Consider the following 18,701-nt stretch of genomic DNA (forward strand, 5'->3'; position numbering starts at 1 on the left):
TCAGCCCGTTAAAGCAGTTTCCCAGGGAGTCTGCAGAGGGCGCTGCAATTGCTTCCCAGGTCTGGAACATAGGCTGCTGTTGGTTGCTGGGTGACCCAAGATGAACCCATGCCTTTCTGGCTCTGTGTTTAGACATTACTGCTTGGGGATACTTCCCTCCCTCCCTCCCTCCCTCCCTCCCTCCCTCCCTCCCTCTCTCCATCTCTCTTTCTTTCTTTCAAGATTTATTTTATTTCTTTGAAAGGCAGAGTTACACAGAGAGGGCAGAGGCAGAGAGAGGTCTTCCATCCAATGGTTCACTCCCCAGATGGCCACAGCGGCCGGAGCTGCACCGATCCGAAGCCAGGAGCCAGGAGCTTCCTCCTGGTTTCCCACGCAGATGCAGGGACCCAAGGACTTGGGCCATCTTCCACTGCTTTCTCAGACCATAGCAGAGAGCTGGATCAGAAGTGGAGCAGCTGGGACTTGAACCGGCTCCCATATGGGATGCCAGCACTATAGGCGGCAGTTATACCCACTTCACCACAGTGCTGGCCCTGGAATACTTTCTTTTAAAAATAAAAAGAAACATTTATTTATTTATTTTCATTGTACTTGAGAGAGAGAGCAAGCGAGAGAGAGCACAATCTATCTTCTATCTGCTGGTTCACTTCCCAAACGCCTGCTGTATCCACGGCTGGGCCTAGACCTCAGTCCAGGTCTCCCACATGGATGGCAGGGGCCCAAGACCTGAAGCCATCACCTGCTGCTTTCTGGGGTGCACATTAGTAGAAGTCAGAAGCAGAGCAGAGGAGCGGGGGCTCACACCAGGCCCTCTGATGTGGGCTGGCTTCTCAAGCAGCGTGGTAACTGCCTGCCCCTTGCAATGAACTTAAAAGGATGCATGCTGGCTTAAAGAAAATAGTGTAGGCATAGTAACACAGGTGTAATGGGCTGAACGTCTCCCCAAAGTCTTTGCTGAAGTTCTACGCTTGGAACCTCAGCGTGTGCCTAGAGAGGGACGCAGCCCTTCAGGGGTCACGGGGGGGCCTGGCCTGTGTGACTCGTGTTCTCAGGGGTCACTGGTCCTGTGTGACTGGTGTCCTGAGAAGAGGGGGCTGGGACACATACACAGATGACGGCCCCGTGACCACGGGGAGAAGCCGGCCAGCTACACGCCAGGGGCCAAGGCGTGGAGGAGCAAGCCCTTGTGCAAGCCGCCCGTCCTCGGCGACTTGTCCGGCAGTCTGGGGAGAACCGCGCTGGGAAGGCCCTGGCTCGCCGGGACCGCACTCTGCCCGCCAGAATCCCAGCGCCCGACGGCGGCCACGTTGCCGGGGAGCCGCAAGGACTAAGGCTGGACTAAGGCGTTGCCCTCGCCCGCCACGGCTCGGTGGCCGGAGCCCGGGGCTGCGGCGCGGCCGGGAACGAGGGGACAGCCATCCTCCCCGGACTTTACGTCCAGGGACACGCGCTCCCGGACTCGAGCAGCATCCCAGCCACAGCGCCGCGGTCGGCTCCGAGCCCGCGCGGAGCACGCTCCACCCCTTCCCCCGCCGCCCGCCCAGGCGCGCCGGCTCCCGGGGAAGGGGCGGAGCTCCCGCCCGCTCCGGGGCCACGGTTGCCACGGCAACACGGCCATACTGGGCCCAACCGACCGAGGGTGGGCCGGGGCCGGTCGGCGGGGGTCTCGTGGGCAAGGCGGCAGCATGGACAACCTCTTCGTGGAGGAGGTGGCCGCCTCCCTGGTCAGGGAGTTCCTCAGCAGAAAGGTAACGGCTGTCCTCCTCCAGCGCCGGGCACGTTTGCCGTCATTTTGGGGAGCAGCGCGGGGGCTCCCCGGAAATCTCCCTCTGAGAGAGACCCTTGCCCTGCAAGAGCACCCCCTCCCTGGCGTGGAGGAAACTACACTTCCCAGGAGCCCTTTCTGGCGCCCGCGCCTCGGCGGCACCCCCACCCCCTACCCCAGTCCTGGCGTGGGCGCTCTGGGCGCGTCGGCCCCGGTGCGGCGTGGCCGGCCCGATCGCCTCCAAGCCGTGAGTCCCGCCCGGGAAGTTCTCCACGATCCAACCCGCCAGCCCTTCTACTCAGCAGGGGGATCGCGCCTGTGGCCTTACTGTCCTGACCTGGGAGGGGGCCGAGTGTTCAGGGGTCGTCATCTGTGGGGCCCTCGGCTCCCACCTGCGCTGACGGTGGCCGTGGGGACGTGGTTGCCGACGGTGTTCCCTGGGGGTTCTGGGCACGGGAGCGCGCACATGTGCGTGTGTGTGTGTGTGTACACGCGCGTGTGCGCGGGGTCCGTTCATTTCTTTTTTCTTTTTTTTTATTTTTTGACAGGCAGAGTGGACAGTGAGAGAGACAGAGAGAAAGGTCTTCCTTTGCCGTTGGTTCACCCTCCAATAGCTGCCGCCGCCGGCGCGCTGCGGCCGGCGCACCGCACTGATGCGATGGCAGGAACCAGGAGCCAGGTGCTTTTCCTGGTCTCCCATGGGGTGCAGGGCCCAAGCACCTGGGCCATCCTCCACTGCACTCCCTGGCCACAGCAGAGAGCTGGCCTGGAAGAGGGGCAACCGGGACAGAATCCGGCGCCCCAACCGGGACTAGAACCCGGTGTGCCGGCACTGCTAGGCGGAGGATTAGCCTAGTGAGCGGCGGCGCCGGCCCCGTTCATTTCTTATACACCGTTGGACAGAGGCCTGGGCACAGTGGGTTTTGGGTTTCCAGTCCACGTCGCCTTGGGCTGCAGTGGGTTTTTGAACGGAGAAAAAAGCAGGACTTTGAAGGCTGGTGGAGGGAGTTCACGTATTTGCCACTGCTTTGAAGTGTTTGAGCCTGAGTATTGTAACTGCCTCAGTGTTCTGTAAAACAGGAAAGACGAGACCCCCCATTCGCCCGTGTATAACAGGGGTTATTAGAACTATGTAGCCAGTTCCGAAGCAGGGCGCCTGGTGCACAGATACAAGGTGCATGTGGGCTTGGGCCCTGTACCTCACCCCCACCCTGCTACGTGTCTGCTGTGCACATATTTTGAAAGGGTCTTCATGTGTCTTTTTTTTTTTAAGATTTATTTATTTGTTTGAGAGACAGAGTTACAGAGGCAGAGGCAGAGAGAGGTCTTCCATCTGCTGGTTCGCTCCCCAGGTACCTGCAATGCCCGGAACTGTGCCGATCTGAAGGCAGGAGCCAGTTCTTCTGGGTCTCCCACGTGGGTGCAGGGACCCAAGGACTTGGGCCATCTTCTCCAGGCCTTAGCAGAGAGCTAGATCAGGAGTGGAGCAGCCGGGACTCGAACCAGTGCCCACATGGGATGCTGGCACTGCAGGCAGCAGCTTTACCTGCTATGCCACAGTGCCAGCCCCTTCGTGTGCTTTTAATGATTTGTTTGAAAGCTTTTCCCTGCATTTGGCTTTCTTTTGGTGCGTCATCGGCTTTCCCTCCGAGTCCTCGTTGTGTGTGGGGTAACCATGGCATGCCCTGGGGAGCCAACCCCCGTCATCATTTCTCGTGTGTCTGGGCCACCGGGCGAGTCTCTCTAGGGTTTCCTCATGCGCTCTCTGTCATAAGTACAGGTGAAATCATGGGCGCCCCAAGGTGCCCGCTCCTTGCCCTGCTCTGTCCAGTCTGCCCCAGGTCCCATTTCTTGCTGAGACTCCAGGCGACTCCGTTGCGGGGCTGAGTCATCTGTAGTTTGTTCATTCATCGGTGCTTATGTTACACTGGCTGCGCATGTGTGCCCGTGTTACCCCCCTAGCAGGGTCACAGAGCTGACCCCTGAGCTGGGCGACACCTCGGCGGTCCTCTAGTTCCCCCGGCCTCCTCGCCCGTCCGTGTTTTGTCTGGTCACACCGGGGCCTGGCGAGTCAAGAGGAGCCGTGCCCTGTCACTCAGGAAGCCACAGACAGCCGTGGCTGCAGCCCAGGGCTACTGCTTTGCTCATCACCTTCTGCTGCCAGCGGGCATAACCCAGAGTCATAACCCACGGCGGTGCCAGCTGCCTTCTAGGTGCTGTCGTCTCCTTACATCCTGGCAGCAGTCCTGAAAGACAGGTGTACTTATAGTGCTCTCTCTCTCGCCAGCCTGCTGAGCCCAGGAGGCCAGGCCGTGTCCCTCCCCCGCAGTGTACTCCCCTGGCCTCCCCTCGTCCTGAGACCACAGGGCTCTCAGGGACCTGACAAGGAGCTTTGAGGTGTGACGAGACAGAAGACAGGAAACCGTCAACCAGCATTTGAGAGGGAATGGGTGGGCATCCCGGAGGGGCTGCCCAGGGGTCATCCATGCGGTGGTGTGGCTCCCCACTCCCACCCAGCTCTGCGGGTGCAGGCCCGGGGTCGGCCGAGTAGAACGTTACCAGTCTGCAGAGCGTGACAAAGGCAGGCAGGGCAGTTCTACAGAGACGGCAATCACAGCAACGGGTGGCTAGGACGTGGGGAGGGTACCAAGGGCGAGGGGCTGCGCAGGCTCGGCGAGAACAACGGCACCTGGAGGCCAGGCAAGCTGAACAGACTACACGACACCACGGATGGGGATGCGCTGGCAAGGAGGGCGAGTGGATGCTGGGAACTCTGCCCCAGCCACAGCAAAGGACGGCGGAGGGAGGCCAAGCCCAGGTCCCTGCAGGACAGGGGCTGGGGACTCGGGAGGCTGCAGTGGGCCCTCCATTCATTCTCAGGCATCTCAGCCAGTCTGGGGGTTCCAGTGCCGCGTGTGTGCTGACAATTCCAAGAATCTGCCTCTCTCTGAGACCCTCCCTGAGCTCTTGAAACCCTGGCCAGCTGCCTGTTGTGCCTGTCCACTTGGGTCTCTACTAAGCCTCCCAACTTAACATATTTCCGATGGTGCACCTTCTGGGATCCCGCATGGCCTCAGGCTCCTCACTCTCAGTCCCCAGATGCCCCTGAGCCTGGATTCCAGCGTGCTCTGCAGCCACATGTGCCCCAGATGCCTCAAGAGTCCGAGAGATGAACTCCATCTCCTTTGCGTTTGACTTAGGCCCTACCCTGGGCACCACTGCTATTCTGTAGAAGATGACCCCAAATCTTGTAACTTGGAGTGCTCGTGTGCCCTGCGATTGCCTGCACTGCCCTCTGAGTGGGAGTCCTTGTCTTTGTCTTCAAATACAACCTGTGTTCCTGCTCCTCTTTATGTCTCTGCCTTGAAGTCCTTCATGCTTGGAGGCGAGAGCCTGAGTCGAGTCCAGCTGGGGAGGGGGCGTCTCTCTCCCTGTCAGCAGGTCCATGGCACACGTTTGCTGAGTGAACCAAGATGATGTAGGCTGGGTGGGATTGCGGACTGGTTGACTTCCGAGGCATCCTTGTCCCCTACCCATATGGTTAGAACTGACAGACACAGAGAATAGTCCACGCCACTTTGATTGGTGGGCCAGCTGTGGTCAGGCCCAGAGGAAATGCTGCTGGCTACTTTTGAGCTTCCTTTCTTCCAACTGACTTTATTTATTTTATTAATTAATTAATTAATTTATTTATTTATTTTGACAGGCAGAGTGGACAGTGAGAGACAGAGACAGAGAGAAAGGTCTTCCTTTGCCGTTGGTTCACCCTCCAATGGCCGCCGCACCGCACTGATCTGAAGGCAGGAGCCAGATGCTTCTCCTGGTCTCCCATGGGGTGCAGGGCCCAAGTACTTGGGCCATCCTCCACTGCATTCCCTGGCCACAGCAGAGAGCTGGCCTGGAAGAGGGGCAACCAGGACAGAATCCGTTGCCCCGACCAGGACTAGAACCCGGTGTACTGGCGCCGCTAGGTGGAGGATTAGCCTATTGAGCCGTGGTGCCGGCTCGACTGACTTTAACTTCTGTACCTGATCCGGCCTCCTCCAACACACAGACCTGTTTCTCTCTGTTCCCTGACCTAAGGCCCTCTTCATACTCTGTCTGCTTCAAGGCTATGTTCGTAGCTGTTGATTCCCAAACTTGACCTCTCTTCAAGGCAGGTAGCAGGTTTTCTTGTTCTCCCAGCAGTTAGTGCCTCCATCAAACTTGGTGCAGGGCGAGGCCTGCCTGGCACTGGGGTATGGTCCCCTGCAGGAGCAAGGGAAGCCCTTCCTGCAGGCTGAGCTCTCATCCTCAGGCCATCCCGTGGTCACGATGGCCTGGAGGCGCTGGGCCACAGCTACTGGGGTTATTTTCCAGCGAAGAAGCCAGGTTCCTGGGGGAGTAGGGAGCGGGGCCTCGCTGGATTCCCATGGCAGAGATCTTGGTCTTCTGGGAATCAAAGGTGCGATGATGGAAAGCAGCCTCGCTGGCGACTCAGCAAGGGTTGACCAGGTGCCTCCCACAGGCCTGGGTGCCGAGTCACAGGCTCCGGCTCGGGTGCTCAGGACCCCAGCTCCTGATGCCGCCGTGCTGCCCCGGACGAACCATCCCTGTCTCCTGGATCTCCTGTTTCAGCAACGAATTGCATGGATAGTGGCCTTTTGTTTATGTCTTTTCTTTTGTTTCTTTTTAAAGCATCATATTCTGTGGCCCTCAATCTAGGGCCAGATCTGGGGCTCCTGAGCTAACCTGGGGGAGTGGGTTCCTGGATTTCACTCCAGTCTATACAATATGCCAACAGCTGCTTTAGCTTCACTCACAGGGCTTTCATTAGAATCAGAATAGTTGTGAAGGTGATGTCGGTTCTCAAGGTTGCACAAAAACGAATTCTGCAGTCATTTTTGGTCCTCGAAGCAGCCTTGTGAGGAAGGCAGTGTGGGGATGATTTTAATGAACCCCAGGTGTCCGCCATTCTCGCTGTGCGTCACAGAAGGGGAGGCTTGGATTTAAGGTGGAAAGCAGTGGCTCAGAGTTCTCCCCACAGGGCTTAAAGAAGACGTGCGTGACCATGGACCAGGAGCGCCCGCGCTCAGATCTCAGCATCAACAGCAGGAACGACCTTCGCAAGGTTCTGCACCTCGAGTTCCTCTGCAAGGAGAACAAGGTGTGTGCTCTGTGTGGTGTGGCATGCAGCTCTGGAGTGCCCAAGCACTCACGGGCCCTGCCGATGGTGAGGGGAGTCTGGGGAACCCCTTGCCTGTCCCCCACACCTGTAGTTGGGGGAGGGCTGACCGATCCCGTGGACAAGTGGCTGGTGTGCGGCCGCCAGCAGCGCGTGGTGCTGCCTGTGGGAGCACTGTGTGTGCTGCGGTTGAACCCGAGCCTGGAGCTGTGCTTAGCCTCCCGCAGTCACTCCGTGTGCTCCCTCCTCCCCACCCAAGGCTGTATATTTCATAAGACTGGACTTAAGAATATCGTATTCAGTTATACTAAAGTTTTCCATTCCTGCCTGCTTAATATTTGCCTTCTGCAGTCTGAGTGATGCTTTAGTCTCAAGTCTGCTGCGACATGCAGAAGTGGGGATTGAGTTCACCTGAGCCAGGTGGGTGGGAGCCGGCGGAGCTGCACTGCCTGGGTGCAGAGGGGGCTCTGTGCCCTGAGGGACTTGCATGGCCCCCCGTAGTTTCCCCTTTTTCCGTGCTTGGCACATTTGTAATGGAGTATTCGCCTGCTTGTGTACTTGGTACTGCCTCCCCCATGGTCCTGGACTCGGCCGAGGGCCAGGGAACATGTCTTTGTGCTGACTCATGCCATAGTGGACAGTCAGCATCTGTTTGTGGACTCTGAGTGGATGGCTGGGTCTGTGAATGTATGAATGGGTGAAGCTGTGCTTCTGACTTAGCCGTTCTTTCCCTCGTGAGGACACAGTCCCCGGGTTGGAGCCTGGCCCCTGCAGCAAACGTTACCTTGTGGTTGGGCCCAGTAGCAGTCAGAGGGAAGCCGATGATCCATCATGCAGTTCAGCATTTATCAGTTTTAGGATGACAGCTCCTGCAGAAGTCTGATGTGTCAGCCAAAGACGGGGAGCCGTCCTGCTGCAGGTGGGCGCGAGGAGTGCCAGCCCCTCAGGCTTGGGTGGAGCAGCTGTCATCCGTCCACCCAGTGAGACTCCCCACCCCTCCAGGAGGCGCTGTGAGCCAGTGGAATGCAGGCCTCACTGTCTTTACCAGGAGGGATGAGGCGGGAACCAGGCATCTGCGTCCCACCTTAGAGTACTTGTGGTGCTGTAGTAGTTTTCTTACTGTGGTAACGGTGGCCTAGCTTATTTTAGCTGTGACTCTATTTAACCTTGATCCTAGCAGGCTGGGCTGAAATGTATAGCTATCATAGGGGGAGACCCAGGCCAGACTTCCCTCCAGGAAGTGAAGCACGGAATTCTAACCAAACCTACAGACCGAAAGCAGCTGGTGCCCAATCCTCTGAGGAGAGAAAGGTCATGGCGGGGACAGGCGTTTGGCATGGCGGTTAGGATGCCACTTGCCCTGTCTGTGCCTGGGTTCGACTCTGGACTCTGCTTCCTGCTAATGTGCACGCTGGATGACTGGTAATGACTCAAGTACTTGGATCCCTGCTGCCCAGGGGGGTGATCCAGGTTGAGTTTCCAGCTTCTGGCTTTGGCCTGGCCCAGTCCTGGCTGTTGTGGCCATTTGAGAAGTGAGCTGGTGAAGGGAAGATTTCTCTCCGTCTCTTGGTCTCTCTCTGTCTCTTTGCCTTTCAATAAATGTAGATAAGTAAAATTGAAAATAAAGAAGGAGAACAGCATGGCAGTCCAGTGAAGCCATTACAGAGGCTGAGTGAATGGGCCAGGCAGGCGGCCTCTGTCCTCCGGTGCTGTGTGCACTCAGCTGAAGCCCGGAGAAGGAGGACTGTGCTCCAGGAGCAGGCCTCTGCCTGCGTCTCACGCAGGAGAGGGGGCCATGAATCTTAGGAAGATCTTGCACAGAGAATGAGACTGTTACACAGAATTTTCTGGTACATTGGGATTTTTATGCAAATGCAACATCACTCAATTTCCGAGAAGTTTCTTTGCCATTTAAGATTTTTTTAAAGGATTTTATTTATTTATTTGAGACGTAGAGCCACAGACAGAGAGAGGGAGAGACAGAGAGAGGTCTTCCATCTGCTGTTTCACTCCTCCACATGGCTGCAATGGCCGGAGCTGAGCCAATCCAAACTCAGGAATCAGGAGCTTCTTCTGGGTTTCCCATGTGTGTGCAAGGGCCCAAGTGCTTGGACCATCTACTGCTGCTTTCCCAGGCACATTAGTAGGGAGCTGGGTTGAAAGTGGAGCAACCAGGACACCAACCTGTGTCCATGTGGGATGCTGGCACCACAGGTGGAGGAGGCTTAGCCTACTATGCCATGGGGCCAGCCCCCGTTCAAGTTATTTTTATTTCCTCACCGTCATATAGCCCTCCTCAGGTAACTGTTATCTTCATATCTTAAGACATTTCATTAGATTTTGCTAAGTACCCTGATTTTTTGATTTATAGTTATTAGCTGTTATACAATGAATTGAAGCCTGTGTTTTCCAGAAAGAAGTACTTATCAGTCTGCCTATTACATAATAAATTTCACATTCACTCAGCACAAAACTAGGATGATTCTAGGCAAGCCTTGTAAATTAATGTTAATATTTCTGATAACTTGTTTTTCCCTGTTAGGCATATGATAGATAAAAATGCTTCTGTAAAATTGAATTTGTTAAAAATGTTTTGTTTTTCTTTTCTTTTTAAATTTGGAGGGTAGATACAAACACACACACAGTTAGATATTTTCCATCAGGTGGTTCACTCCCCAAATGCCTGCAATAGCCTGGGTTGGCCGGGTTGAAGCCAGGAGCCAGGAACTCCACCTGGGTCTCCCATGTGAGTGGCAGTACTTGGGCCCTCATCTGCTGCCTTCCCAGGTGGGTTAGCAGGAGGTTGGATTGGAAACAGAGTTGGGACTGAGCCCAGGCACTCTGATGGGGGATTCAGGTGTCCCAAGCAGCACTTAACCCACTGTACCACAGCACCTGCCTGAGTTCCTGTTGCATTTTATTATAACTGTCCATAGATTGCCTGGCCCATGCATTGGTTGTTAGTTTTTTTAGGGTAGAGATTTTGTCTTCATCTCTGTGTCCTTACCCAACGCAGCACCTGGCAAGTATGAATAAGTGGGAAGATGATAGCTGTGTGCTGCACGACGGGACTGTCTGTCCCACCCTTTCCTCGAAGCTCCATGTACGATTAATGATCGCTTTTCCTCCCAATGATAGGCGAAGGAAAATCCGCTGAAAACAAACCTTGAACTTATCACCAGGTACTTTCTGGATTATGTTGGAAATGCTGCTAATAGTTTAACTCAGGAGACTCCAATCCCTGCACTCTCACTTCCCAAGAAGAATAACAAGTTGTCAGCGAGACGCCCCGAGACCATGCTGGTCAATATATACGACCTTTCAGAAGAGGACCCGGGCAGGAGGAGCTTGCTGTCTGAAGCAAGCCACGTCAGGTATTGTTTCCCCTTTCCTCTGTGCTGGCTTCCTGTAGCTGCTGGGCCACGTTCCTGTGAACTTGAACTTGGCCACTGTATCAGTCTGCGTTCTCCCGAGAAGCAGGACCAGCGGGATATCTGTGTGTTCATGAGGCTGCTTCAGAAGATTCATGGGAAAATGAAATTAAAAGATAAGTTTATTTTGTTGTAAAACATTTGAAATCCGTGCATAGTTTATTCCCAGTGTGCATTTTCCATGGACTTTTTGAAGACCTCTTGAATATATACGTGTATATATAAAAAGGCTCGTTTAAAGAGTTGACTCGTGTGATTGTGGGGGAATGGACAGGTCTATAAAATCTGCTCTGTAGTGCAGACAGAAGGGTGAAAACTCAGGATTTCCGTGTCACAATCTTGAGGAAGAATTTTTTCTTCTTAGGGAACATTGGGCCCACTCACATTGTTGAGGGAACTTGCTTTTCCTGAGGTCAACTCATTTTTACAATGCCCACCACACGTTTCCCATCCGAAAGTGGAGGAAAGCAACCTCTGGCAAGAAAGTATTGCTTCCAGCTCTGCTGGCCGGCGTGTGCTTTCCTGAGGACAGGCAGGCTCCGAGGTGGGTGTCAGCCTGGGGACAGGCAGGCTCCGAGGTGGGTGTCGGCCTGGCGACAGGCAGGCTCCGAGGTGGGTGTCAGCCTGGGGACAGGCAGGCTCCGAAGTGGGTGTCAGCTGCCAAAGGCTGCATACATTAGACAGGTCACTCGGGGCTGGGCGTTTGGCATGGAAATTAAGCCAGTGTTTGAGATGCCCACATCCCATATCAGAGTCCCTGGGTTTGAGACCCAGCCTCTGTCTGCACTCCAGCTTCCTGCTAATGCAGCCCTGGGAGGCAGCAGTGATGGCTCAAATAGTTGAGTCCCTGTCGCCCACATGGGAGACCTGGATTGAGTTCTCTGCTCCTGGCTTCAGCCTAGCCCAGTGCTGGTTGTTAAGGGCACTTGCTGCCTGGCCGGGAAATTAAATAAGAGAGAGCAGCAGTGAAGTGATTGAAATTCCTGAGCCCTACCCAGTTCCCCAAGCCCAACACTTGGGTGTCCTTGGCACCGCCTGGCCTGTCATTTCTGGGTCTTCAAATCCTGTTGCTCCTGTTGACAGTTCTTCCCGTCTTCCCACACATTGACAAGGGCCTGCACGTCCACCCTCGTCCTCTTGCCCTGGAGTCATGCTCCCAGGCCCCTCCCTGGTCGCTAGGCCTCCAGTGATCTTATCCTGGAATCCATCCTTGATCGGGGCCAAGGTGCATCTAGTCTGGCCGTGCACTCCCCTGCCGAAAGGCTTTCAGACAAAATCCAACCCCCTTAGAATAGGGTGCAAAACCCCATCCATGCCCAGCCCTGCTGCTCATCCAGTCATGTCGGGGTCTGTGTGCTCTGACCAAGGCCCTCTCCTGGGTGCTGCCTGCCTCCCCAGTCTCAGACACAGGGCTGCCTCCTCTGAAAGCCCTCCTGTATTTCCCCGGTCTGTTCCGATCTCTTCCGCAGCTCGACATGCCCCAACACAGTGCATGTGATTGTCATTCTCCAGAGTGACCCAGAGCTGGCAAGCAGCTTGGCACAGAGCAGGTTTGCTGCCAGAGGCTGCCGGTGGAAGACAGGAGAGCCTGTGGCGGGGGCCCACTGCCTTCCATGTAATCCCAGCTAAGGGTCCCCACTCCCTGAGTCTCTTGGGCTCTCTCACTTTTGTTCTTTCTCCTTTCTTGCTCTCATTGTCTCACCTTTTGCCCTCTCTCTCTCTCTCTCTCTCTCTCTCTCAGTGTCGTGCAGTAGGCTGGGCTCCACATAACCCATGGCTCAGGGGAAAGCTTTTGTTAGCTGTACGGCCTGAGGGATCCCAGCATGGGTGGTCATCTCTGCTTTTGTTTGCTGCTTAGTGATCTTATTTTGGAGGTTGGATTTGTCTCAACAAGGCAGCATTTTCTCTTCTTACCTTTCGTGATGAGCTCTGGCTGTTTGGGACTCACTGTGTGGGGGTGAATGGATTTGCTATGAGTGGGTGTTGAAGGTGGGGTTCGTTATCACTGATCCCTTCTGGGGCATCTCTCTCCCTATTTTTGCAGACATGACAACCCTGATGGGGACATGCTTGGTAATTCTGTGTCGTCGTCCAAAAGGCCCCCACACAAAAGTAAGCCCCTGCACTTGGTTGCAGGTGAAAGCCCACCCTTGCCTTCAGCGTGGGAGAAGATGGAAAAGCTGCACTCTGAGCCCACCCTGGACGTGAAGAGGACAGGAGAGAAGAGCAGGCCAAAGCCGGGCCTCATCGTGCGAGGCATGATGGCCGGGCCCACGGCCAGCTCCCCACAGGTGGGGCCCTTGTTCTTTGTGTTGTCAGACGGGGCTTCCAGTGCCGCCTGGGCTTGTGCAGTAGGTTCTGTAGGGCGGCCCACGGAGGGGCATCTCTATGGGGATGGGAATAATACTTGCCTGTTTTCTCCCTGGCTGTGCCGTGAATGCCCTGGGGGTCCCTGAGCAAGCCCCATCTCCTTCCCTGAGCTCACTTTTACCTTCGTGTGGATGAGGTGGACACCACGGTTTCATATTCCCTTGCCGAGTGAGATCCCACCTGCTTGGCTTTGTCTTGGAACCTCAAGAGTGGGGGACCTAGTCAAGTCTAGAAGAGTCTTTCTTTCTTTCATTTAATGTGAATTTTAAAAAGCACACCAGTGGGGTGAGTGTTCACCATAGTGGCTAGGATGCTGGTTAAGGTGTCCATGTCCCATATCAGAGTGCCTGGTTCCATTTGTAGCGACCACTTCTGACCTCAGCTTCCTTACTCATGCAGTCCCTGGGAAGCAGCAGGTGATGCCTCAGGTAGTTGGGTTCCTGCTGCCCATGAGGGAGACCTGGATTGAGTTGCAGGCTCAGTTTTTGGTTTTGGCCTCCTGCAGGTTGTAGATACTTAGGAAGTGAGCCAGTAGATTGCTGTGCTCTCTCTGTAGTTCTCTCTCATTCTCGTGAACTCTATCTCTGTCTCTCAAACAAATTAGCTAACAAAATATGATAATTAAAAGGGAAGAGAATCTCAAGCCTGTAGTTTCATTTGTTATGCTTTTGTTTTCTTCTCTTTCAAAAAAAAATCATAGCATCATTGTTTTGTAGTCTTCTTTAATGGGGGACCATGGTAGGGTCCCATTAGATAGAGAGACCAAAATGAAAGAGAGAGCAAATGCAAATGGAGTTTGGAAAATAATAAACTATACAAAAGCCAGAAACACACAGAGAAAGCAAAATCAAATACCGAAGTGTAGTATCAGTCAATTCAGGGCGCCTGAGCAAACCACGAGTAGATCGATCGTCTGTGTGCACAGCTGGTCACTGTGTGCTCACTCACCCGCTGTGTGTGTAGATGTGGCCGTAGATGCAGGCCGTAGGTATGTTCTCCCAGTGTCATCTAGAATTAGGACAGAGACAGGTGGCCCCCTCCCTGCCTCTGCCTCCATCTTGTGGAATCTTTGGCTTTACCCTGGTCCATCCCCAGCTGTTGTGGCCATATGGAGAGTGAACCAGTGGATGGGAGATGGTGCTCTCTCCCTCTCTCTTTGTATCTCTCTCTCTGTCTCATTCTGATTTTCAAAGAAACAAAATTTTTTTTTTTTGACAGGCAGAGTTAGACAGTGAGAGAGAGGCAGAGAGAAATGTCTTCCTTTTTCCATTGGTTCACCCCCCAAGTGGCTGCTATGGCCAGCGTGTTGCGGCTGGCATGCAGTGCTGATCTGAAGCCAGGAACCAGGTGCTTCTTCCTGGTCTCCCATGCAGGTGCAGGGCCCAAGGACCTGGGCCATCCTCCACTGCCTTCCCGGGCCACAGCAGAGAGCTGGACTGGAAGAGGAGCAACCGGGATGGAATCCGGTGCCCTAACTGGGACTAGAACCCGGGGTGCCGGCACCACAGGTGGAGGATTAGCCTAGTGAGCTGTAGTGCCGGCCAGAAACAAATCTTTAAAAAACATATTTCACATTAAGAAACTACCCCTTGTCTAGCTTTAGCATATCATAAAAGCTATGAAAAAGCTATAAAATAATTTTCCATTTTCCAGCTGCGTATCTGTGTGAGGCCGTATCTTCTGCATATGCTTTATCCAAACACCATAGTTCAGTGCATAAAAGCAGAAGGAAATACAAGACTTGAACTCTCTTCTAAGCCAAACACTGCAGAGGTTTGCAAAAAAAAATGTCAAACTGTGCTACTCATCTCGTTGATTTTCTGCTTTGGATGGAGAGTTCTCTTTTTCTTTTAGAATATGTTATGGGCCGGGGCCGTGGCTCACTTGGCTAACCCTCTGCCTGCAGCGCCAGCACTCTGGGTTCTAGTCCCAGTTGGGGTGCCGGATTCTGTCCCAGTTGCTCCTCTTCCAGTCCAGGAAGGACTGAATTACAGAGAGAGGTAGAGACAGAAAGAGAGGTCTTCCATTTGCTGGTTCACTCCCCAGATGGCCGCAATGGCCAGAGCTGCACCGATCCGAAGCCAGGAGCCAGGAGCTTCCTCCGAGTCTCCCACGCAGGTGCAGGGGTCCAAGGGTTTGGGCCATCTTCCACCGTTTTCCCAGGCCACAGCAGAGCTCTAGATCAGAAGAGGAACAGCCAGGACTATAGCCAGCGTCCATATGGGATGCTGGTGCTTCAGGCCAGGGCTTTAACCTGCTGTGCCACAGTGCCGGCTCCTGTAATGTTTTAACTACTATTATTTTTTAATGATTTCATAAATGTATTTTTTTAAATTTTGGTTTTAATTTCTAATCAGTAAGTGTCAGTACAGCCCACATAAATAAAAGCTCTTTGGACTCCTCAATAATTTTTTTAAAGATTTATTTATTTATTTATTTGAAAGGCAGAGTTTACAGAGAGAGAGAGAGATACCTTCCATCCAATGAATCACTTCTCAAATGGCCTCAGTGGCCAGAGCTGAGCTGTTCTGAAGTCAGCAGCCAGGAGCTTCCCCAGGGTCTCCCATGGGGGTTCAGAGGCCCAAGCACTTGTGCCATCCTCCAATGCTGTCCCAAGGCACATTAGCAGCGAGCTGGGTTGGAAGTGGAACAGCCAGGACTCAATCTGGCACCTATATGGGATGCTGGCATTGCTGGCAGCACCTTAACCTGCTATACCACAATGCCAGCCCCTGACTCCTTAATAATTTTAAGAGTATAAATTATAGATCCTGAGACTACAGTGTCTCAGAACCGTTGATGTTGTTGGAACTCTCACCAGCCAGGCCCTGTTCTACAGTGTCCCAACAGAAGGGGTACCTGGCTTCCCTTTAACAAGTCTAGTCCGTTCCAAAACAGCCTTCCCAATGTCAGCAACTGAGAGCTCCTCATACCAGCTCCCCCTACTGGTGCTTCTCTGCTTTCTGGCACTACCAGGCAGGCCTGTAACACTCAGTCCAACAAGGGCCGGCAAGCACCTGCCATGCACTATGCACAGATATGAAGGGACTCCCACCCTGGAGAGGCTTAAAAGGCACATTAGCAGGGAGCTGGATGGGAAGTGGACAGCTGAGACTCGATGCATGCTCCAATATGAGATGCAGGCATTGCAAGCCATGGCTTAACCCATTGTGCCGCAACTATATTAATGAACTTTTGCTACTGTATCGATTTCTGCTCATCTCTTTTGCAGCTGGAATATTTTACTTCTGCATGTTTTAGTAACAGGGTACATTGGTCCTTTGGAAAGTGCTGTCTTCCAAATGCAGACACAATTCATTTTCAAAAATACCCACTAAAAATCATATTTGTTGATGTTGCCACCCAATATTCAAGTTTTTAAGAATCGTGAAGCCCTCAAGGTCACAGTAGCAGAAGTGAGTTTTCTTAAATTCCAGTTTTTACCTGACATCTTGTATTTTATCGTGGACAGTAGCACACCACTTGTTCTCCTTGAAGTGACAGGCTCAGTTATTTTCAAGAAAACGCCTGCCAGACACCCAAGTCTGAGTCCCCATGGTTTACGATGAAACCGTGTATGCTTAGGCGGTTGCTAACCCCCCTCCACCCCCACACTCAGGAGAGTGCTTATATGCACCTCTCAGTTGGCCACACGGAATAAAACTAGTGAGCTAGTGACCTCTGTGTGTCAGCACGGGCGTTCTTATGTGAGAGTAGAGTAGGCTTGGCAAGTGCGTGAGGTGTGTCTGCCCCACTGTGAGTGTGGTGCTGCTGCCCTGACTTCTTTTTTTTTTTTTTGGACAGGCAGAATGGACAGTGAGAGAGAGAGACAGAGAGAAAGAGAAAGGTCTTTGCCGTTGGTTCACCCTCCAATGGCCGCCGCGGCTGGCGCGCTGCGGATGGTGCACCGCACTGATCTGATGGCAGGAACCAGGTGCTTCTCCTGGTCTCCCATGGGGTGCAGGGCCCAAGCACTCGGGCCATCCTCCACTGCCTTCCTGGGCCACAGCAGAGAGCTGGCCTGGAAGAGGGGCAACCGGGACAGAATCCGGCGCCCCGACCAGGACTAGAACCCGGTGTGCCGGCGCCGCAAGGTGGAGGATTAGCCTAGTGAGCCGCCGTGCCGGCTACTGCCCTGACTTCTGCTCAGGGCCAGCAGCTTTTCCCACTTTGTTGCTTTGTACGCAAAGCCAGTATGGCAGAAAAGGCAGACTGTGCCACGGCACCACCACGAGCCCAGGGTCGAGTTGCCTGAAAGGCGAGCAGCACTCGAGGACCAGCGGCCGGGATGAACGCCAGGGCCCTGTGCTGCCGCGGCATTCTGCCCACTCGCTGCGGTCTGAGGGAGGTGGCTTGCGCCCACCTAACTGCCGAGGGCGTTGCTGTCAGCTTCTCTTTTGGGGAGCTGTTTGTGGGGGGTGAGGTTTCCCCCGGGGGACATGAATCCTGTGAAGGATAGGTTGCTATTAGCGTTTCCATGGATTTTTTGGGAAGCGTTTTGTGCCTGGCCGTGCCTATAGGTTGCTCAAGTAATAGGAGCCCAGGATTCTGGGTCTTCATCATTTTTCACTGCTAGACCAGCTGTGACATAAGAGGCGTGGCACCCGAGCCTGGAAGTCACCATGGGAATGGTGACTCACGTCTTCCTCCCGCCCTGCACAGGGGATGCCCTGCGTGGCTTTCGGAGCACGATTATAGTGTCTGGCAATTTCCTTGAGGTCAGAACACTCAAAATTAGCTTTGCTTATTCCATCTCAGGTCTTTCCACTGGGCCTGGATTATTCTGGAAATGCTGAGAGTCTAAACCAAGGGGAAGCCCAGTGAATCTATTTTTGTCCCTCTGCCCTGACTCCATCACCGCTGTTTGGGAACAATCTGAGTTTCCATCTTCTCAGTCAGTGATGGCGAGGGAGGACGTTTCGGTTGACTACTTTGGATTTCCTTCATTTTGAGAGCCGAGCGGAACCCGGTGGTTACTGTGTGTAGGCTGCACAGCTGGCAGCTCTGCAGATCTGGAGATGAATGAACTGGCTGTGCCTTCCCTGAGCTACCATCAGGAGGGGGTTGGGCCACGCAGGTGCCGGAGCAGCCAGCACTCGTTCCCTGCTGTGAGGTCCCAGCTCTGTGCTGGTGCCTCATACCTGTCTCACTTCATCCTCGCCACAACCTTGTGAGAACTGAGTGCTACAGGACCCTCATGCCTCATTCCAAACCTTTGGGCCAGATAGGTTTTGGAATGGATGTTGTTTGACTTTAGAAAGGAAGTACAGTGCATAAACCTCCTGCCACGTAGCACCTGTGATAAGGTTTGCAGTAGCACCCTGTAAGTAAAAAGAAAGAAGAAAGGGTCTGCAGCTAGACACATGAATGTTCAGACTCTAAAAAACCTGCAAGTAGGCCGGATGTCTGGGCAGCGGTTACGCCCCTGCTCGGGACGTCTGCATCCCTTATCGGAGGGCGTGGGACTGAGTTCTGGCTCTGCTTCAGATCCAGCTTCCCGCTAATGTGCTCCCTGGGAGGCAGCAGGTGATGGTTCAAATAGTTTGGTCCCTGCCACTCACATAGGAGACTAGGATTGAGTTGCAGGCTCCTAGCTTTGGCCTCGCCCTGCTCCAGCTTTGTGGGCATTTGAGGAGTGAGCGAGTAGATGGACAATCTCTCTGTGTTTTTTTAAAAAAGTCTGGAAACAACCTCACAACAATTACAAATTTTCTGCAGTATTCCAAAAGAAGCTTGGATTTTTGGAGGCTTTGAATTTATCAGTGGCAGTTAGTAGACCAAGGACTGGTTGTGTGAGGGGACTTCAAAAGTTCATGAAAAATGAAACTAAAAGGTAAGTTTATCTCAAGGAAAGTATTTTGAAATCCCTGCATGTATTTTTCATGAACTTCTAAAAAAGATTTATTTATTTGAAAGTCAGAGTTACACAGAGAGAGGAGAGGCAGAGAGAGAGAGGTCTTTCATCCAC

General features: G+C 53.7%; 1 protein-coding gene and 1 long non-coding RNA gene across 23 annotated transcripts in view; one reads left to right on the top strand and one right to left on the bottom strand.

The window, feature by feature from the left end:
- Nucleotides 1–207: 207 nt before the first annotated feature.
- LOC138845809 (uncharacterized) lies at nucleotides 208–6,788 on the bottom strand. The gene is made up of 2 exons (XR_011382986.2): nucleotides 2,106–6,788; nucleotides 208–548 (listed from the first exon to the last, which is right to left on the bottom strand). It is a non-coding gene; the product is annotated as an uncharacterized LOC138845809 (long non-coding RNA).
- MINDY4 (MINDY lysine 48 deubiquitinase 4) overlaps nucleotides 1,533–18,701 on the top strand; it is a 127,841-nt gene continuing 110,672 nt past the window's right edge. For 10 of the 22 annotated variants that reach the window (XR_016223014.1, XR_016223015.1, XR_016223016.1 and 7 more), the window contains exons 1-4: nucleotides 1,538–1,751; nucleotides 6,795–6,914; nucleotides 10,071–10,306; nucleotides 12,408–12,654. Coding sequence is in view for 8 of the 22 variants with exons in the window: in XM_089316096.1 (XP_089172222.1) it covers nucleotides 1,689–1,751; nucleotides 6,795–6,914; nucleotides 10,071–10,306; nucleotides 12,408–12,654 (666 nt within the window). In the remaining 14 variants the exon portion in view is untranslated. Of the gene's footprint in view, nucleotides 1,752–6,794; nucleotides 6,915–10,070; nucleotides 10,307–10,747; nucleotides 10,908–12,407; nucleotides 12,655–18,701 lie in introns of those variants that run through there. The other 12 variants (XR_016223025.1, XR_016223026.1, XR_016223024.1 and 9 more) reach the window with 9 other exon arrangements.

Source organism: Oryctolagus cuniculus, chromosome 16 (assembly GCF_051225735.1).
Source record: "Oryctolagus cuniculus isolate XC-2025 breed Fujian yellow rabbit chromosome 16, ASM5122573v1, whole genome shotgun sequence".
In the NCBI taxonomy this organism is placed as follows: Eukaryota; Metazoa; Chordata; class Mammalia; order Lagomorpha; family Leporidae; genus Oryctolagus; species Oryctolagus cuniculus.